This window comes from Propithecus coquereli, unplaced genomic scaffold (genome assembly GCF_000956105.1).
Source record: "Propithecus coquereli isolate 6110/MARCELLA unplaced genomic scaffold, Pcoq_1.0 Scaffold98, whole genome shotgun sequence".
NCBI lineage: Eukaryota > Metazoa > Chordata > Mammalia > Primates > Indriidae > Propithecus > Propithecus coquereli.
In genome coordinates, this window is record NW_012156173.1 from 2,520,800 (window position 1) to 2,542,350 (window position 21,551).

At 37.6% G+C, this 21,551-nt stretch overlaps 2 protein-coding genes across 2 annotated transcripts; one reads left to right on the plus strand and one right to left on the minus strand.

Annotated features, from left to right (window-relative positions):
- The first annotated feature begins 5,434 nt into the window (after positions 1-5,434).
- Positions 5,435-6,484, plus strand: TAAR6 (trace amine associated receptor 6). Its single transcript, XM_012665208.1, has one exon. The coding sequence runs from the start codon at positions 5,435-5,437 to the stop codon at positions 6,470-6,472; it is 1,038 nt and encodes a 345-aa protein (XP_012520662.1). The 3' UTR covers positions 6,473-6,484.
- A 7,508-nt stretch (positions 6,485-13,992) lies between these two features.
- Positions 13,993-15,125, minus strand: TAAR5 (trace amine associated receptor 5). Its single transcript, XM_012665202.1, has one exon. It carries the CDS (start codon positions 15,076-15,078, stop codon positions 14,065-14,067), a length of 1,014 nt encoding a protein of 337 aa, XP_012520656.1. The 5' UTR covers positions 15,079-15,125; the 3' UTR covers positions 13,993-14,064.
- Positions 15,126-21,551: the final 6,426 nt, after the last annotated feature.

Sequence of the window (21,551 nt, forward strand, 5' to 3'; positions counted from 1 at the left end):
GACTTTAAAGGCATTTCTCCATTGCCTTCTGTGACAAAGCATACTGATGCTAATATGCTAGTATGATGTTCATTCTTTCGTCTTAAGCTAGTTTCCTCTGACCCCTGTTCTTCGAAGCTTTTAAAATTGTTTTTTTATACTCTGCTAAATTTAGTGTCTAATTTTTTTCATTTGTCTTTTTCGCAGTTGGAAGACACTTTGCATTTGAAGCCTTAGATATTTCTTTATCCTAGAAGAAACTTTCTCTAACAAAAGAAATAAATTGCTTTTATTATTTTCTTTCCTTCACTCTCTCTGTCTGGTCTTCCTGGGACTTAGCTCTATTTCCAGCTCTAGTGAAAGGATAGCTCTTACCTCTCTGGCAACCTCCTATTGTGTGTGTTTTGGGTCATGTTTTTCTCTACTTTGTTCTTTAAATTAATTTATTCCCATCTGCTTTTTATCTTTCAGATATACTTTTTGAGGATTTCAATGGGATTTTAGCAGTAAGATAATTGAAACTATGTGCTCAGTTAGCTTGACAGGGCTGATGTTCAGATGGTATATACCAATTCAACCATTCCAATTATTAAAATGTTGAAATGCTTAAGTCTTACCAGTAAGTATCTATTGCCCTAAGTCCACATACAACCTTTCCCCCAGCTCCTTCTCACATACCAGCCAAGCCACCTCATAATCCAGAAACTGAAAGATCAACGCAAAACAAAGGAGGGCAACACAAGGGCCAGCTCTGCCTCTCAGAACAGCATTCTTCTGATCAGTCATTGCTCACATCTTGCCATGCCGGCATTTTAGTGTTTGAATGTGAAATCTGAATATTGGCCCAAAAATCGAGTGGTCACAATTTGAAGACTTCATTAACAACAAATTTATTTTTTGATCATGTAGCTCAAGGAGGAAAAAAATAAAGTGTGAATTCGAAATTACTAAAAGATGATTTATTATTTTCTTTCTAATAAATGAATAAGGTATCTCAAAGTATAAGGTGGAATGGTGAGAAGTATTTCTCAAATTATTCAAGGGAAGCATAAGGAACGAAACTCTAGTCATCAGATTCATCTTCCCCTCTAATTGTATTGTGAAGTCTGACTCATGGAACATGTCACTAGTTGTGGGACAGTCTGAACTTGGTGCATCACAAACACAAAAAAACTATAGCTCCCTGTTGTGGGTGAACCAGTGCAGTGAACCTCTTTCACCTCCTCTTTAGAGTCTGTCCAGCAGAGGAAATTGTATAGGCCGTTGCTTCTGGGCTCACTTTGTGCAGGAAACCACGCCATTGAAGAAGGTACTGGTACAATGTTTCAAGCTTTAGTCCCTGTGTAGAGACGCTTATTCAGTAGTCTGCTGATGCGTCCTGTGTTCATGTTGAGCAGAGGGAAAGTAGAGTTGGAGAGAGATGGCTGGGAGGAGAAATGGGCCAGTAGGGGAAGAAGTCTATATGTCACGGATTCTGGCGCAAAGATGGGTCAGTTTCATGTGTCTGCAGAACATGCGAAAGGTAGTCAGGCTTGGCTCTTCTTGCAGGTGTCCCATTCAGGGTGCACCTAGACTCTGTGACACATCACACAGCAGTTGAGGATGTTAAAAGAGGTCAAACAAGCACAGATCACACATCAGGGAACTGGAGAATGGGGATGCCTTCTGCAAAGACTGCTGCGGAATTAAAGTTGGCCCTGCATGAGCCAGACATGCTTTGGAGGTGACTACACAAAGGTCATATCACTAAGAGAAAGCTACAAGCAGATCAAATTTGGCATAAAATGATTTTGCTCTTTTTCTTCTATTTTCTTCTTCTCCCCATGATAGAGAAGCAGAAAAGGAGGATAGGATGAGGAATATAAAAGCAAACATGGCCCTTTCTCAAAATCAGGCTTTTAAGTTTATACCTGAGTAGCACTGCAGGTGGGGAGGACAGGGATACTCAAGTAGATATGAATTAAAGTTTTACACTGGAGTAAACGAAAATTAAAATTTTCAACACTAAAAATGACTGAACAGCATGAGTTCTGTCTGAGTTGTAACAAACGTACAAAAAAGGAAGATTTGCTAGAGCACATTTAGAGGCTGCGATTAGAGAAAAAGTAATTTTGTATTGTTTCTCACCCTATTTGAAGTATTCCATAAGCAGTTAATCTATATTTATAAGAAATATTTGTCAAATGCAAATGGATTATGTAATAAATCAAGTTAAGACGTGACTCAATTATACATTAATTTGAAGAATTGCTTAGACCATTGCTTAGATCAATTGATTGCATCTAATCAATGCCCACTGCTCTTCATTTACAGATTAACACGTTGACCCTGCTTTGTGCCTGGTTGCTTTCAGCCTCTAGTCCAAGAGACATGATTACAAAGCATTTCTCTCCCCTTCCTCTTATTAACAAACTTCTGAGTTTGGGTGTTGCAGTGACCACAGGGCATCATTATCACCTCGTTCTTCCACCTTGGTCATAATGAGGAATGTTTCACACTCTTAGTCATTGGGGAGATAGTTTACTTAGTGGACTTTTATTTTAAGAATGTCTTTGAGGAATTCACAAGCTGAAAACTAAAGATCAAGTGTAGAAACAGTCTGAAAACTTTAGCTGATGCAAGACAATCAAAAGTTTGCCTCCAAGTGCTGCCCTGGGTGTTAAAATCACAACCCCCTGGGAAACAGGACTTACACCTATTCTTTATCTTACCTGAAACAAATCCATTTAGTTATGATGGCTTTATGAGCAAGATCAAAGGAGTTGTGTAGGTGCAATAATGTTGGAGTCCTTGGGAATACCCTCCAATTAACATCTCATCTCGGCATGCCCTAAGTGCTCTTTATTGACTAATCCCAAACATGAAAGTCTAAATTAAAATAGAATCCTCTAATAAGTTGAGATAGTATAACAAAAAATAGATTATTTAAAATTCTACAAATATTGAAGGAACAGTTTTGTTCACCTTGTTTGTAGGGACCCCTTTTTCTCACCTGCCTGTCATTGTGCTCACTGTAGAAGCTATTGTCTTTCACATATATGGGACTTATCACAATTTGGAATCATAAATCCATCCCTATTTACTTGTTTAAAATTTGTTTCCCTCTCATGAGGATAGAGATCATATCCCTGTTTTGTTCATTACTTTATTCCCAGCTACTGGCCTTTAATAAATCTCTGTTGTTTAGACGAATCAATTAATGAGTGAATCTCAGAATGATGAAGGGAAATATAAAGTTATTTCTACTCCAAATGGCATGTACCACTTGATTCTTTTTTGTTGACTAGAACAATGATCTCAATGGGGTAGGGGTCTATTTTGCCCCCAGAGGACATTTGGCAATGTTCTGGTAATATTTTTTGTATCACAGCTGGAAGAATTTTACTGGCATCTAGGAGCAGGGATGTTGCCAAATGCCATGTGACATACAGGACAACTGCTCATTTCAAAGCATTATCTGAACTCGAATGTCAGTAGTGCCCAAGTTGAGAAATCCTGGCATAGAGTTTTGCCTATATAAGCAATTGACATCATTTCACAAAATCAGACACTCAAGAAAATACTAGAGGCTGGGAGTGGTGGCTCACGCCTGTAACCCTAGCACTCTGGGAGCCTGAGGCGGGAGGATCGCTTGAGGTCAGGAGTTCAAGACCAGCCTCAGCAAGAGCAAGACCCCATCTCTACTAAAAATAGAAAAAAAAAATTAGCCAGTGAACTAAGAATAGAAACAAAAAATTAGCCAGACGTGGTGGCTCGCATCTGTAGTCCCAGCTACTTGGGAGGCTAGGCAGGAGGATCACTTGAGCCCAGGAGTTTGAGGTTGCTGTGAGTTAGGCTGACGCCACGGCACTCACTCTAGTCGAGGCAACAAAGTGAAACTCTGTCTCAAAAAAAAAAAAAAAGAAAAAGAAAAGAAAATACTAGGAAGAATCTGAAGAAATATTTGACTAAGAGTATAAATTTTATTGATTAAGAATCAGGTGGCCAGATGGATTAATAATACCTTCACTCTTGATAACTTGAAAAGCAAGTTCACAAATCTCTCTAAGGTTACAGCCCTGCATTGGAAAGAGACTTGAACCCTTCTTCGGGAAAGCTGAATAATGCTTTTCCTTACTCGGCAGTGTTCCTACACTCCAGGGTTGAGAATGTGACCAAAGAATCTGTTCCTGTTTTCCAGCTTCCTGCTCGTTATTCCTTTTTTGACTTAGCATCGTGAGTAGAAGGGCCAATCACAAGGAACTACAAATAAATGTGCAGTCAGAGTGTTTACTGCCCATCTGTCACATGGATGGAAAGACGTTGCAGATGAGCTGCCAGTGGACAATGTCTTCAGAGGAGAACTGATCTCCTTTCTACCAGGACCTCAGAAAGGCTGGTGCATCCTAACACCATGCAGTTCTTTCAGCTTTTATGCAATATATGTCACCAATCTCAAGTTGCCCTCACTGCACATCACATCTTCTGCTTGTTGGTAGCCAATGCAGATGCAAAAATGTTATGTAATAGAAAGAGCCAAATGTTGACTCTTACTGTTTGCACTGGTATGTAGATACCTTTGAAACAAAAATCCAATAAGGTGCCTAAGTCATGATTGGGAAAAGGGGAATGGTTCATCCATATACTAAGGAAAAAGAAATCTTTGGCCTAAAATACATAATGGTAATTGAATTTAATGTAGAGACTTATTTTGTAGAGTAACTTTCCTCATAATCACTGCTGAAAATAATCTTACTAGTTCACACCTTGCACTACAGGGATTCCATCGAGGGATTTTCCCATGGATGGCATTTATTTAGCAGAAGGACCGCATCCTTGAGGCAGTAATACAGGACAGACAACTTAGAGATAAAGGTAATAATTACTCCATAATTACATCCCATGTTAGTGACTTTTGCACAGAGGAGCTCTAGAGGTAAAAATAAGACATTAAAAGATATTTAAGACTAAAAAGGAAGCTTATCAAGTTAAGGAAATGAGCATTTGTTAGTTGACATTAATCTCTAGAATCTTGTTCAATATATTTTTTGTTAAATTTTATTTTGTTACAGAAAACATTTGTAATTTATAATAAAAATGGAAAGTTGAAAAATTATATTTGAGATAACACATGGTAATTTCCTCTTGCATCGAGGTAAAAATAAGACATTAAAAGATATTTAAGACTAAAAAGGAAGCTTATCAAGTTAAGGAAATGAGCATTTGTTAGTTGACATTAATCTCTAGTAACCTTGTTCAATATATTTTTTGTTAAATTTTATTTTGTTACAGAAAACATTTGTAATTTATAATACAAATGGAAAGTTGAAAAATTATATTTGAGATAACACATGGTAATTTCCTCTTGCATCCTGGTGAATATGTTTTTCCCTCTAGGAGTATTGAAATTCAGAATCCTATAGTCTTTGCGATATCCAAGAATGACAAAACTTCCCCACAGGTAAATAACAGCATCATGAGTAGCAACTCGTCCCTGCCTGCAGCTGTGCAGCTGTGCTATGCCAATGTGAACGGGTCCTGTGTGAAAACTCCCTACTCGCCTGGGTCCCGGGTGATTCTGTACTCTGTGTTCAGCTTCGGAGCTCTGCTGGCTGTGTTTGGAAACCTCCTGGTGATGATTTCAATCCTCCACTTCAAGCAGCTGCGCTCTCCAACCAATTTTCTCATCGCCTCTCTGGCCTGTGCTGACTTCTTAGTGGGTGTGACCGTGATGCCCTTCAGCATGGTCAGGTCCGTGGAGAGCTGCTGGTACTTTGGGAGAGGTTTTTGTACTTTCCACACGTGCTGTGATGTGGCATTTTGTTACTCCTCCCTCTTCCACTTGTGCTTCATCTCCATCGACAGGTACATTGCTGTTACTGACCCTCTGGTCTATCCTACCAAGTTCACAGTGTCGGTGTCAGGAATTTGCATCAGCATCTCCTGGCTCTTGCCTGTCGTGTACAGTGGTGCTGTGTTCTACACGGGTGCCTATGACAATGGGCTGGAGGAATTGTCCAGTGCTGTCAACTGTGTAGGAGGCTGTCAGACAATTGTAAATCAAAACTGGGTGTTCATAGATTTCCTATCCTTCTTTATACCTACACTTGTTATGATAATTCTTTATAGTAATATATTTCTTGTGGCTAGACAACAGGCTAAAAAGATCGAAAATACTGCTAGCAAAGCAGAATCGTCCTCAGAGAGTTACAAAGCCAGAGTGGTCAAGAGAGAGAGAAAAGCAGCTAAAACCCTGGGGGTCACAGTGGTAGCATTTACGATTTCATGGGTACCATACAGTATTGATTCATTAATTGATGCTTTTATGGGCTTTATAACTCCTGCCTATATATATGAGATTTGCTGTTGGTGTGCTTATTATAATTCAGCCATGAATCCTTTGATTTACGCTTTATTTTACCCATGGTTTAGAAAAGCCATAAAAGTTATTTTGAGTGGTCAGGTTTTAAAGAACAGTTCAGCCACTATGAATTCGTTCTCTGAACATATGTAAGCAATTGTATTGGGGAAGTTGCAGATAACTTCAAAATGAATTTTAAAAAATTAAGTAAGACTATTAATGAAGATCAAATAAATTATTCTTCAAATTAAATAGGATAAATCAATGTTTTCCAATCTTTTTAAGATGTGCACTTCTCTGTCATTTCTCCAAAAATATTTACTTGACTAATAAATGTTAAATCCCTATTCGTTAACTGCCTCAGAGCACAGCATACCTAACTCCTGCAGACACTTTTTTCCTTTCTTAACGCATTGACTCTTTCCTTTGTTCTAGTATGTCGCCTGAAAATATCTGTTTTTCTTTTATTCCCTTTCCTCATTTTTTTTTTTTTTACCAAGTTTTCTGCTCTCTCCAAGCCTGACAAAAATTTCATCTGTGGATAGCTTTCACCAAAATTCTTGCTTTTTTATTTTGCTTATTTTCCCAAGGGTGCCACTTGGGTAGCAATTAAATCTATTCAGTCTTGCAAGAGAGCTGAGTGTGTGGGGACAATTTACAATGTAGGCATTATCTTAACCAGGCTGTTGTGATGGTCAGACAAGTTACTATCATCCTATGGCATTGTTTTCTTCCCCAAACTGGAAGCAGAAGCCATTGTACTCTCCAGAATGATGTTAGAGTGATTATTTGGCTGCTGTTCTTGCAATTGCACAAAATTGTGTAAAGAGTTGGTATGGATAGCACCCTATATTACATTATTCAGTGCATACATACTGAATATTGTTCCTTTAGGAAGAATCCCTTTCGAGTGTAGTCTTTAGTTTTCTATCTTTTTCTATAGCAAAACTTAATTATAACAGAGAATATGCAAGTTTTAGAAGCCGTGTGGAATATATGTCAGTAAGAGTCATTCAGGTATTCATCAATTTTCTTTTTCCATTTAGCAAACATGAGACCCATCCCTACATTGTACTGAAATCAGTGCTACGTGGCATGGATGCAGGTATAACATCCCACCTTTGTCTTTAGTAAGTGTGACTCTGGCAAGAAGCAATGTCAGTCATTATGGAAAATGTTCAAAAAGAACAAACGCTAGCTCAACTAGGTGATTTAGGTTATTATCAGTAGTGATAAGTCATACTGATATCATATGTCTTTGATATTATATGATGAGAATGGCTTTTATCTCTACTGTCTTCCTTCCCCACACCCATACCCCAGTATAATCATGAGAAAAATGTCAGGCGAATCCTCATCGAAGAATATTCTGCATAATATCTGAACAGTACTTCTCAAAACTGTCAAGGTCATCAAAAATATGGAGAGTATAAGACACTGTCATGGTCTAGAGGAACCTAAGAAGACATGACAACTAAATGTAATGTGGTGTCCTTAATGGGAAGCTGGAACAGTAAAAGGACATTAGGGAAAATGAGGAAGTCTGAATAATGAACAGAGTTTTATTGATACATTAGTAATGTAAAACAGTCATTACATAAATTGCTCCAGGGAAAAATGTTTCTGATTCAACAATGTTTTAAAACTGCTGCATACCATGTCCTGCTCTTGGAGAATAACATTATACTTTGACATATTAAAGACTCTGAGAAGTCCTGTTTTAACAAAAACCTGTCCAATTTTGTTTAAATATGCATTCCAAAAATTTATTTAACCATGGGAGACCTCTTTGGCATGGGGGGTGGGTGCTGAATAACACAACTATTGTCCAAGGAAAACATTTAGGGAACACTGGTGTATAGCACTGATTTGGTACTTATCAAATGTATTCTTTCTTTTTGTATTGGTCTTTGGTTCTTTTTACATATAATATACTCAGTTCAGTTTAGATTTCTAAAGAGTAGAGATGGTTTTCCAATCCACGGTATTATAATAATGAATAAACACTCATGACATGTTTGTTGTCAATTATATAAGATAAATTATATAATGTGTAAAATGTGATAAATGATATGACTTTGAAGTACGAAGAGGATGCTGTGGGCTGAGAAATTTGAGACAATTCCATGGAGAACTAAGATGATAAGCTGAACAGTGGAGTACCAGTTTAGATAGAAAAAAAAAAGTAGAAAAAGAATTTCTAGGCAGAGCAAAAATTTTAGGAAATGTATAAATTTAGTGGCACATCCAATACAATTAAGCATACAAAAAGGATACTCAGCAAGACCAGTCTGTCTAAAGCAGGGCATTTGGGGAGGAGAGTCACAATCAATCAACCTATCAATCAAGATATTATTTTAGGCCCTATTTCTGCACTGTCCAATATGGTAGCCTTTAGCAATGTGTGGCTATTGAGGACTTGAAATTTTGCCAGTTTGAACTGAGATATGCTGTGAGAAGATACATATCAGATTTCAAAGGCAAACAAAAGAATGTAAGATATCTCTTTTTCAAAATACTGATTACATGTTGAAATTGTCAATTTTCAGATATATTGGGTTAAATAAAATATATTATTTAAATTAATTTCTCTTTTTTTACTCTTTCAAATGCAGCTACTAGAATAATTTAAAATTAACATATGTAGCTCACATTATATTTCTACTGGACAGCCCTGCTCTATAGAAAATAAAAAAAAAACTATAGGAGTCTATTCTAGCCCTCCAGGGTTTAAAAATCAGGATAGAGAGATAATGCATAAACATAAACAATTAAGTAAACATATATGAGCTATGGTAAAAGTTCAATAATGTTTATTTAGCAACTGATGTTTTAAAACACCTATTAATATGTAGAACTCATATTAATCCTACATTCTGCCCATTTTACAGATGAGGAAACTGGCTCTCAGAGAATCCAAGTAACTTGCATGTGATTATACAGTTAGTAAAAACAACTCTTCGCCATAGTTTGAACCCAAATTATCTGAATTCTAAGCTCAAATTCTTTTTTCCACATGGAAGTGAGAGTTTAGGATAAATAAGAAGGGCTATTACAAAGAAGTACAATTAAATAAATGCAACCCATAAAAAGACATTTAGCATTTATCCTGTAAGTCAGTGGTTCTTGATAATTTTTAGATCATAGTCACATTTAAATATGCTGAAATCTTTGTATCCTCTTCCCAGAAAAATGTATGTCGTTACATATACACAATATTTAGTATATTATTCTGGTGGTTCCCTAACCCTTGAGGCTACTAATAGATCACGGATACACTGCTTCCACATGGAGCATAGGCTAGACTTGGCTGAAATAAAAACAATCTCAACTACTTCTGTGGCTTAACACAACAAAAATTTATTTCTTGCTCATGTGAAATCCACTAGGATCTGGGGAGTTATCCAGGGCAGTTGTCCTTAACATAGTGACTCAGTGACACAGGCAGTTTTGATTTCACGGTTCCATCTTTTTAACAAGAGACCTCTTCTATGCTTCAGCCTGAAAGGACACATTAGCGCTTCAGCCTATTAGCCAGAACCAAGCAGACAGCTCATCTAGTGGCTGGGGAAACATAGGGGAGCAAGAGAAATGTTGGCTGCACACTGTTACCTCTGCCAAACACTGTGTTAGTGCTTCTGGGGATCAGGACATGGGCATCTTTGTGTGGGCCATCGTTCTACCTACCTAAGGAATCTAGGATTCTCTTCTCTTATATTTAATCCAAGATCTTATATCTTCATTGTTAGTAACATTGAAGGCCATACTGTTGAGGCCACACATTCCCACAAACTCCTGACTTAATAATGATTGAATTCACTGGTCTTCTGGTTACACACCTTAAATTCTAGCTTCAAAAAATGTGGGTTTAGCCTGAAAGCACAGCACATCTACCAAACAGCACTAAAGAAAGCAAAATTCCAAGCAGGGAGACATTTCAGTGGTTGGGTGTATAAGTCCAGCTTCCTAGATAACACCATCCTGAGGAATAATCAGTAACTTAGATCCCGTATGGGTTTGACTTTAGTCCCATGCAGTTAAGTAAAGGGAATCCATTGGCCCGTTGCACCCCCCAACTCTATTCAAGGACGATTTCTACATGTTCCTTTGTCTTAGGAAATAGGCTAAAAACTCCCCAGGTCTCATCACTCCTCTTTGCCATGGATCCAGGTAGTTCATGATCTGCTCCTGCCACAGCACTGGCCATGCTGGCCTCCAACACCAATTTCTACTCAGTCTTCACTACTCTCCTTTTCTGTCTCCCAATTTTCAAACGGCTCCGTTTCATACCGCAGGGGGCTCTCCTGCAAAGTGTGGCAGCTCACTCAGACAAACTAGATCATCCGCTTTCTAATTTACTATCTCTTGATAATAAATGTAGCATGGCATTTGCAAGTTTATGTATTAAACTCTCAGGGGATAGAACTCTGTAAAATTCCACTCTCTGTTACATTCTGACACTTGCAGATACTCTTTAACTTAGTTCTTTGGTGCACTCCGGACCTGTCACTCATCCATGCTTACAGGTGATTTCCCTGCCTTGTTGGAGCTCATTTCCATTACTTCTTCCCCTGCCAGTGCTTAGGGTAACCTTTTCTCCTCTTTTTGTTTTTGTCTCTTTGTTTTAATCTTAACCCTGTTGATCAAAGCTGTGAATTTCAATCCCAAATTTGGCTTGACCATCTACCATCTTTCAAGTAACTTGGGTTATCGTCAAAATGGGGTCCTCAAGGCTAGTCTTGGCATATCAGACTCCCACTCTGGGCACACAGAGAAAGCACTGCTATGTTACTCACACTCACAAAACTCATGGAAACTCACGCACTTTTTTTCTGCTTTAAATGTAGGCAAAAACCACAGCAATATTAGCACTACTTCTGATTTTTGTCACCAATAGAAATTAATATTTTCACGTTGCAGTATAGTTATTACATATATTGTGAAATTTCATTTATGCTCATCATGCTTTGAAATTACAATAGTTTTATTGCACCTGCCAGCAGATCTTGTTATTTGATGCTTTCAGAAAGAAGCACACATATGACTATATTACAAACTTGGCTATTTCTAAGATATTTTGATAATTAGACTTTAACATAATTGTTTACCTATATAATTCTATGTTTTTAAAAAAATATTATATACTTAAAAATCTTTTCTGAGATGGGGTCCATGGTCTTTACCAGAGTGTCAAATGAGTCCACGGCATAAAGAATTAAGAATACTTGCTTTAAATGTAGTTAATTTCACTCAACAAGGGAGGGTGAGTAGAGGTTATTATCCCAAGAGAGAATAAGTAAAGATTATTATCCCAGAACAGTAAAGTATCACCACGGACATTTTACTCAGATCTCAGGGAAACGTCATTGAAAATGCAGGTTTTCATTTGTCTAAGGGCCTAAACAAATTTGCTAGGTTCAACAGATTTGCTTCTTATCTCCTATTCTCATATCAAAGATGATGAAGGAGCTGTGCTTTAAATCCTAGGGTCAGGTACCTCATCTATTCACCCACCAGCTCATGTTTCCCTTGAACATTATACCACGACACTCATGTCCTTGTGTTTCTATGATTCACAAGGAACTGAAGTCTCCTGCTTGCTTGTAAATGTTAGTACAACTCAGATTTATTAGCTGTCCAGTTTCTTTTAATATCTAAGAGAAATAGGAGATAGTTAACAATTTGCAAGTAAGGAGACCAAGGTAAAGTATTGAATCTCTGTGTCTCATCCATTACATAAGGTTCATAATATCCACCTCGCGGGGTGTATGGTCATTAAGTGGGGTGCAGAATATTATAGGTTCTCAATAAACTTCCTTCCCTGTTCATCCTTCCCTTTTCTTCACCATGGGGGCCTATCTGGCAAAGACAGTCTTGTCCATCTAACAGAAGATGATAAGATATGCAAGAAGCAGACTCAGTTCCTGCTTCTATGAAAGTGACTAGTTCACAGGGTTCCACCTCGTGAACCAGCCGGATGCTTTCACTTCCGGGACAGAGACTGCCATGTCTAGTGGTTTGGGAATGGGGGTGACATTCCCTTCTTCTTCTAAAAAGAAGAAGATATGCTTTTTAAAGTGATGACTAACATATATGTTGCAAATTATATTTATTGTTATATCTAAGGTGTAGTATTCCTGGCTTCTTAATGTCTCAAAATTGTATATACTGGGATAAGTTTTAATTTATAATTCATTCATAATTTAACTATTTAATGATGCTTAAGTGTTAATGAAAAAAATAATAACTAGTTCCAAAGAAAAATTAAGCATTAAAAAATACAAAGAAAAAATATTTTTACATCAGTTTAAAAAAAATTAGAAGAAAATTTGGGGTCAATAGAAGTTAACTGTCTAGCAAATAAATATATATATAATTACTTCTCCCTCTCTCTATATAATTACTTCTTTCTGTTTATATATATATATAGATAGATAGATAGATAACAAAATAAACCCATTTCAGCAAACTTTATTGACAAAATAAGACTTTTACTTCTTCAGAGATTATTACTGACACGTGAATGTTTGTTTTAAGTAATTTGTTTAATCGCTAACTCCCTATAAGTGTTGACATAGGAATTGTTTTTGAAACACGTTCACTGTCCAAGTTTATTTATTGAGATTGATATATCTGCATCTGTATCTTTATCTACACCTATCTATGTATCTCTACTCCAGAGGCTTCAAACCAATTTACAAAGTAGTTTTAACAAATAAGCAATTATTAATTTCAAAAACAAATCAGTAAGAAATATGGAAGCAGGCTGATTAAAGGTCTTTAGGAAAATATTCGGGATGAAGACAGGGAGGATGAACATAGAAGGTGCCAGTACCTTTCCTAGTAATTGCTGCTGAGGAACCCTTAGCTCAATGCCGAATGAGCATGTGGCACAAGTACTTGTTTTTCTAAAGAAAACCATGTACTAGTGTTGCTAGAAAGATAGTAGGTCTAACTTGTGTGATAAAAATTAAAAGGAGGAAATATTAAAATGGCAAAATGTGAATAATTCAAGCTGAAAATATTTTAATTTTTAATTATTTTTTTAAAAGATGAAAATATCCCTTCAAGAATATAATACATTTATTCAGTGAGCATTAACATGGACAACCTCGCTTACAGATCTGTTTAGTGGTTGGGTTCCAAGGACACAGGGATTTTAAAATGAACATTTTGAAAACAAGGCATTCCAAACACTTGACTATGATTATGAAATATGAAGTGAAATTATGGTTCCAACAATTTTCCCCACAGTTACATTATGCAATACTTTCACTTAAGGACGTTTTAGAAAGGAAACAGTACAAACTCCTACTTTTCTGGGTGAGGAAACTCTGTGGCAGGAGGAGGGTTGATAGAAAGACCATTAAAGTCTAACCTGACCACTGCCATGTGGCAGCACCGCAGTGAGAACTCAGACATCAGTGCTCTTTTCCTTTCATCCCTGCCGCTTAGTTGCTTCAAGGAAGCAACAAATCAGTAGCCAAATATCTTCAGTGTTTTGGCTTATCCAGTGGGGCTATTAAGATGACTTCTTGCTCTCCTTTTCCTACATTTGACTATAGAAACATTGAATGAGAGGAGGGCTCTATCTCTGCAAATTAGGAAGTTTGTTTTCTTCCTCCACTAAAAGCGTGCTGCCCTGGAAGCATGCTCACAAACTCGTGACACCACACAGCCCACAGCGACAACACCACCCATCCTTCCTCTGAGACCCTCCTCTTGCCTGCAATTAGTGGAAGGAGTCATTCCTGGTACAAATCAATAGTGGGTGTCCGCGGTGAGAAGACCTCTCGACTCAGGATGAGTTTCAGTGCCTTCCTGAACCACCGGTAGGAAAAGACATAGATGATGGGGTTGCAGGCTGAGTTGAAGTAAGCAAACCAGATAAAGATGTCAAAGACCAGTGACGATGTGACCAAGTGAAGGAGGCCATCGAGCATCGTGTCTACGGTGAAGGGCAGCCAGCACAAGAGGTATATGCCCACAGCAATGCCCAGGGTCTTGGCAGCTTTTCTCTCACGCTTGGCCGCCCCAGCCAAGCTTTTGCTCAACGTGCCGATCTGCCGAGCCTGCCTGGTCGCAACCACAAAGATCTTTACATACAAGCCGATCATGATGAGGCAGGGGAAAAAGAACACAGGGAAGTTGAACCAGCCCCAAAACTTATTGAACAGTAGCTGGCAACTGCCCACGCAAGGCATCTCTTCCAGCCACCGGCTGAGCCCCGCGTCTACCACATCCGTGTAGAGGAAGAAGGCAGAGTAAGCCGCGGGCAGCCCCCACCCCGCCAGGATGTACCCGAGGGCCACCCTCCCTGTGAACTTGGAGGGATAGCGCAGGGGGTCACAGATGGCGCAGTGGCGGTCCACGGAAATGAAACAGAGGTGGAAGATGGAGGTGAGGCAGAAGAGGGTGTCCAGGTAGGTGTGCAGGCGGCACAGGAAGTCCCCGAAGAACCAGCAGCTCTCCACGGAGCGAACGGTGCTGAAGGGCAGCACGAGCAGACCAAGAAACATGTCTGCCAGGGCCAGGGAAAGCAGCAAGAAGTTGGTGGGAGTGTGAAGCGCTTTGAAGTAGGACACAGCAAACACTACAAACAAATTCCCTAGCACTGTAGTCAGCATGCCTGCTGCACAGGCCAGGTAGATGAGCAGCTGGATGCCCAGAGGATGGACTGTCCTGGGGCAAGACCCATTCACCTGGTAGCAGAAAGCTGCAGGGTGTTCTTCAGTGGCTTGAATGAGGACAGCTCTCATTTATGGTTTCTCTTCTTCCCCTCTGTCTGAGAATGGCCACCTTCTCCACTGGAAAAAAAATTTCTTTATCTACTAAACAAGCAGAAAGTGAGATTGAGAGGAGGAAGCTAAAGGGCAATTTGGAATCTAGTACAATTTCCCTGGGTACCGAATCAAATGTGCCCTGAAAATCAAAGGCAGCATGAGATTTGAGGTTTCCTGAGTTACTTATGGTAGCCCTGGTTCATATGACCAGGCACTTTGAAACCAGTGTAGACAATATCCTTAAGGAAAGAGAACAACATAAGCTAAATGTTTCCTCAAAGAAAAACTGATTATGTTATGGTAGGTAGCATAAAGTTATTGAGAGGGTGTCTCTTCCATTTCGATAAGGTACTTGTTGTCAAATGTAAAGTGAGGTTTAAAGGATCTGAATCAAATGATGAATTAATTCTTGTTAATAAATTATTACTTAAGGAAGGAATAACTTCTAGCTCCTCCTTCCAAGAATTAAATTAATTGACAACAAAATAATCAGATTAAGGTATTTAATTACATGTCAACTCTTTCCAAGAAAAGAATGCAGCATGTAAATAACTAAAAAAATAGAAAATAGCCCTACTTTAGTTTTGAATGCTGCACATGTTATGAAGATAGCACACAGTGTTTACCCATTTTGAGAGAACTATCTGATATGAAGTAGAATTTTATCTGTCTTAACACTAGCTTGTGCACTACTAAACAAAGTCTAATAAATTGAATTCAGTGTTTCTAAGCTACTTACACAGATAGGAACAGGAATCACTTCATGGGAAGTCTCTCTTGTAGCAGGTGGACATGAAGAATGTAGAGTCCTCTTCTATCAGCAAAGATGGGGGATATGCAATCAATTAATGATTACATACTCTCAGTGGGAACTACCCCTTAATGTGGGGTGATACAAATAAGGAGTGAAGGGGTACCAAGGGACCTAGTTTGCACTATTCACAAGTCTCAGTTGTTTAAACTTCCTCCTCAGTACAAGATCATTTACCCTGACAGTTAATTAGAGATGAAATTTGAAGACACTGGATTTATATATATATATTTTAAACTTCCAAGTTCTGAGATATTTATGAAGGTATTCTTACCTGCTGAATGCTGCTATATATTCTTTTATTTAATTTCATTTTTAGTAAGTTCCATACATCCTTTCTGCTTTTGATTTATTGTGTACATCTCTCTCAACATGAGAAATAGTTGAGAATAATTGATCACAAGTCCTTTGGTTCATGAAGGGGAGATTGGTGACCCCCATGTGGGCTGCATCATGATGTTCTTTTTAAGCTCTCTGTTTTGTCATGGTGAAAGCAAGCATGGTACATGAAACAGTTCACCTGGAGGCAAAATAGTAAAATCCTGTTTTGTCATTTCCTGTACTGTCACCTAACCTCTCCTTCTGTTTCCCCACTGGTAAGAGAGCATATGATTATACCCATATGTCCATCTTACAGGGATATTGTTGCTGAAAATAACAGGTTCAGTAATATTCTGCTGTCTCTGTTTCTTGGTATCCTGGAAGCTGGCATGCCTCTTTATGGTCAGGGAGAAACCATTTCACAATATACGTCCAACTGATGTTGTGAAAATGACAGAATTCTAAAGTGAAGCCAGATTACATCTGCCAGAGGGACTTATAGGAGAAGGTGGGGCAGGTCAAAAAGAGTCAGGGAGGTTGTCCTCTACACCTCTCCTCTACAAAGCCCTGGCTCAGCCCAATATTTTCCAGAGCAAAGCTCCCTGTGGCCTGGTGGCTACTGGAAACTTGCCTTGTTTCACATATAAAACTTTATTGTTTCACATATAAAGCACATATAAAACTTTATGTGTTTATAAATACATTTATGACTCCAGCATGTAATCAGACTAAGAAAGGATCCAACAGTACTACATACCATGATATCCCCTTAGCTTAAAAATCATAATCCACATATAATCTGCTAGGGAGTTCTATGACTCTATTTCATTTGACTTAGAACTGTGAAAAAACACAAGCAAATGTCTTACAACTGGAATAGGGCTGAAGAAGGGAACTTCCCCAAAGGCTTTTGGTTCTGGAATAGGTTACATCAAACCTACTTAAATGCAGTATGTAATCACAAATTTCCAATATGTATTTGGAAATGTAGAATTTTATAGACAGTTTCTAGTTGTATGGTCTCCCTGTCAGAGATTACCTAACCCCTTTGTGCCCAGCTTTCTCATCTACCAATTGAATATAATACAAATATAATAAAATTGTGAAAATTAATGAGCTAAAATTCATAATGCGCTAAGAAGAGTCTCTGGTGCATAGTTGAATTGGGCAGGCAAGACTATGAATGGAAATCTAGTCCAGATCCACCGTTAACTTTTTCAAGTTAGGGCTCTTACCTGCTCTTCCACTGACTGTTAAAAATATATCGCAGTTACTTCACAATCAAAAGTAAAAGTAATTGGATTCTGGATCTTCTAAGTTTTCTTGCTTACCTAAGGGATTCATTATGCTCTGGTGAAAAGCTTTTATCCAAGCAGTTGTGTATTTTAGAAATGAGAAATGAGGGGTTAGGAAGATATTTATAAGATAGTCAAAATATTATTTAGATTTAGGATTTTATTTTAACAGTATACTTGCTATTTAAATAACACTAAAACTACTGGGCAAGGCTGCAGGACAGGAATGTTGTTTTTCTAGTAAAAGGAAATGTCAAGCTCCTGAAATAACCTCTAAATGTTGGTAAGGGGGAGAGGAAGGCTGATAGGAAATATCTAGAGGGAAGAAAATTCTAGCTGAGGCCCCTTGTGAAACCCATACTTGTTCAGCAGTATTTGGGACATTTCACTATGTGAAAACTAAGAACTGCCTCTGATCATATTTGTGATCTAAATAATAATTACCATTACAAAGGGCTGATGGAGTGAGGATTTATTTTGAATGGAAAAAAACAATAAAAGCAACTCTCTTAGATATACAAATTAAGAAGCAATTCCAAAACTTGTTTATGGAGTACAAGACTACTTGCTTTTAGTATCGCCTTTGCAATCCAATAAAGATAAACTGAATGTACATAAAGGGGAAACCCTGGTAAACATTAGACAATTCAAAGGGCACAGACAGGCTTTACAGAGAGATAGACCTGGCTTTGATTCCTGCTTCTAACATATTAGCTATGTGATCTTAGAAAAGTTACCTAATCTCCCTAAGGATTAAGTGTTCTATTAATAATTAGAAGCATTTAGGGGGTATTAAAATGTTCAGAAGATAAAATAAAACAAATTACACTACTCACATGGAATAGAGTAGGCAATCGATAAATATGAATTTCTTCTATACCCTTTATTTTGAATCTTTTCTGAAATTTACACTCTATACCAGGCATCTGATTTTCTTTTTTATGTTGCTTTTTGAATGGTTCTTAAGGAATTCATGTTTTACCCCAGTGTGCAGGTAAAGGTCTTGAATACAGGAACTTTTTGATCCCTTTCAAATGTCCCCACTGCATCTTGCATAGCTTCCTCTGTACTATACTTACATGTTGTTATAATTAATGCCTGATTTCCAAAGTCTGCAATATGTGTTCCATCCATGTGCTTATTTAACACTCTGTACTTTCTTCTTTTATAGGAGCCCTTAAGTCACTAGATTGTAGATTATCATTTACTTCTGGTCCCTCATCAAGTGTTATCTTCATGGCAGGAGGTACTGTGTCTTACTTACCAGTACAACCTGATGCCTGTCACAGTGCCTGGCACGTATTAGTCACACAAAAAACAGGTAATTGATTATGTTCTGGATGAGCTAACATTATATGAATGCTATGAATAAATCACTCAATAATATGGCCTTAATCAGCAGCTTTTTTCCAACTACCCAGGTACCAAATCTGTTAAGAGGCATGAGGAGCAACCCAATTTAGAAGTTGTGCTACTATGACATGATCATGTGTCTAGAAAACCCTAAATATTCCACCCAAAAAACCTGTTGGAACCAGTAAACAAATACAGTAAAACTGCAGGATACAAAATCAACATACAAAAATTAGTAGCATTCCTTTATACTAATAGCAAACTATCAGAAAAAGAAATCAAGCTATTTACAATAGCTACCAAAAAATAAAATACCTAGGAATACATTTAACCAATGAAGTGAAAGATCTCTATAATAAAACTAAAAATGAAAAAATAAAGAGGACACAAATATATGGAAAGATATTCCATGTACATGGACTAAAAGAATTAATGTCCATACTATCCAATGCATCTACAGATTTAATATAATCTATATCAAAATACCAGTGACATTCCTCACAGAAATAGAAAAAACAATCCTAAAATTTATATGGAATCAGACACAAAAACAAACTAACAAACAAAAAAGAATAGCCAAGGCAATCTTGAGCAAAAAGTACAAAGCTGGAGGCATCGCACTACCTGACTTCAAAATGTACTACAAAGCTATAGTAATCCAAACAGCATGGTATTGGCATAAAAACAGATACATAGACCAATGGAACAGAATAGAAAACATAGAAATAAATCCATGCACATACAGCCAATTGACTTTAAACAAAGGTGCCAAGAACACACATTGGAGAAAGGACAGTCTTCAATAAATGGTGCTGGAAAAACTGGATATCTATATGCAGAAGAATAAAACTGGATTCCAATCTCTTTCCATATACAAAAAAAATCAGCTCTAAATGGATTAAAGACTTAAATCTAAGACCTGAAACTATAAAAATACTAGAAGAAAATGGGGGAAAACCTTCATGTCATTGATTTGGGCAAGAATTTTTGGAGAAGAACTGAAAAGCACGGGCAACAAAAGCAAAATAGACAAATAGGACTATATTAAGCTAAAAAGCTTCTGCACAGTGAAGGAAACAATCAACAGAGTGAAGAGATAACTTACAGAATGGGAGAACATATTGCAAATGGTATATCTGAAAAGGGCTTAATATCTAGAATATACAAGGAACTCAAACAACTCAACAGCAAAAAAGCAAATAATCCAATTAAAAATGGGCAAAAGACTTGAATGGACATTTCTCGAAAGAAGACATACAAATAGCCAATAGGTACATGAGAAAATTCTCAACATCGTTTATCATCAGGGGCATGCAAATCAAAACCACAATGAGATATCACCTCATCCCAATCAGAATGCCTATTTTCAAAAAGTTAGAAACTAACAAATGCTGATGTGGATGTGGAGAAATGGGAGACCTTATACATTGCTGATGGGAATATAAATTAGGACAGCCATTATGGAAAACAGTATGAAGATTTCTCAAAATATCAAAAATAGATTTACCATATGATCCAGCAATTCCACTACTGGGTATTTATCCAAAGGAAATTAAATCAGTGTGTCAGAGATATCTGGACTCCCATGTTTATTGCAGCACTACTCACAATAGCCAAGATATGGAATCAACCTAAATGTCCATCAGTGAATGAATGGATAAAGAAAATGTGGTATATACATACAATGGAATACTATTCAGCCATAAAAAAGAAAGAAATCCTATCATTTGCAGCAATGTGTATAAACCTGGAGGACATTACGTTAAGTGAAATAAGCCAGGCACACAAAGACAAATATCACATAATCTCATTCATTAGTGAAATCTAACAAATCTGATCTCACAGAAGTACAGAGTAGAATAGTAATTACCAGCGGCTGGGTAGAGTAGCGGGGAGGATGTGATGAAGAGAGATTGATCTACAGCTACAAGATTACAGTTAGATAGGAGAAATAAGTTGTGGTACTTCACAACAGGATGACTGCAGTTAACAATATTGTATTGTATATTTCAAAATACCTAGAAGAGAAGATTTTGAAAGCTCTCCACACAAAGAAATGATAAATGTTTGAGGTGATGGATATGCTAAATATCCTAGTTTGATCATTACACGATGCATGTACATGTTGAAAGATCACACCGTACCCAATAAATATGTACAATTATTATGCGTAAATAAAAAAAAAAGAAGTTGTTCTGCTGCTCTAGGAGAGTTGTTACACCAAGAGGTAGCACAAGAGTAATGGGAACCAGGAAGGAGTTTCAAAGGAGTGGGGAGGAAGCACAGGGAGGATGGTGGTGAGACTTGGGGAAAGAGCATGGGCCTGGGGGTCAGAAAGTGGAGATTTATGGTCAAGGTTCATTTGACTGAGTTCTATGACCCTGAATCATTCTTGGCTCCAATGTCTTCATCTTGTCTTTCCTGGTCTTATTTCCCACTTTGTTTATTTTTATTTTTTTAATTTATTTTTTAAAGAATTTAATTTGCTCATGTCTCTTCCTCTTGTATGCATTCATGTAAGCCATTCTTAACTCCTTTCTGGAACAGGGGTGAAAGTGGAGGTAATATATATCTTATAATTATGACGAATTCTTGGAACCAGCAGCACCAATTCAAGAAATATATCCCAGAGAGATTACCACACAAGGACAAACTGTGTGTGCTGAGGG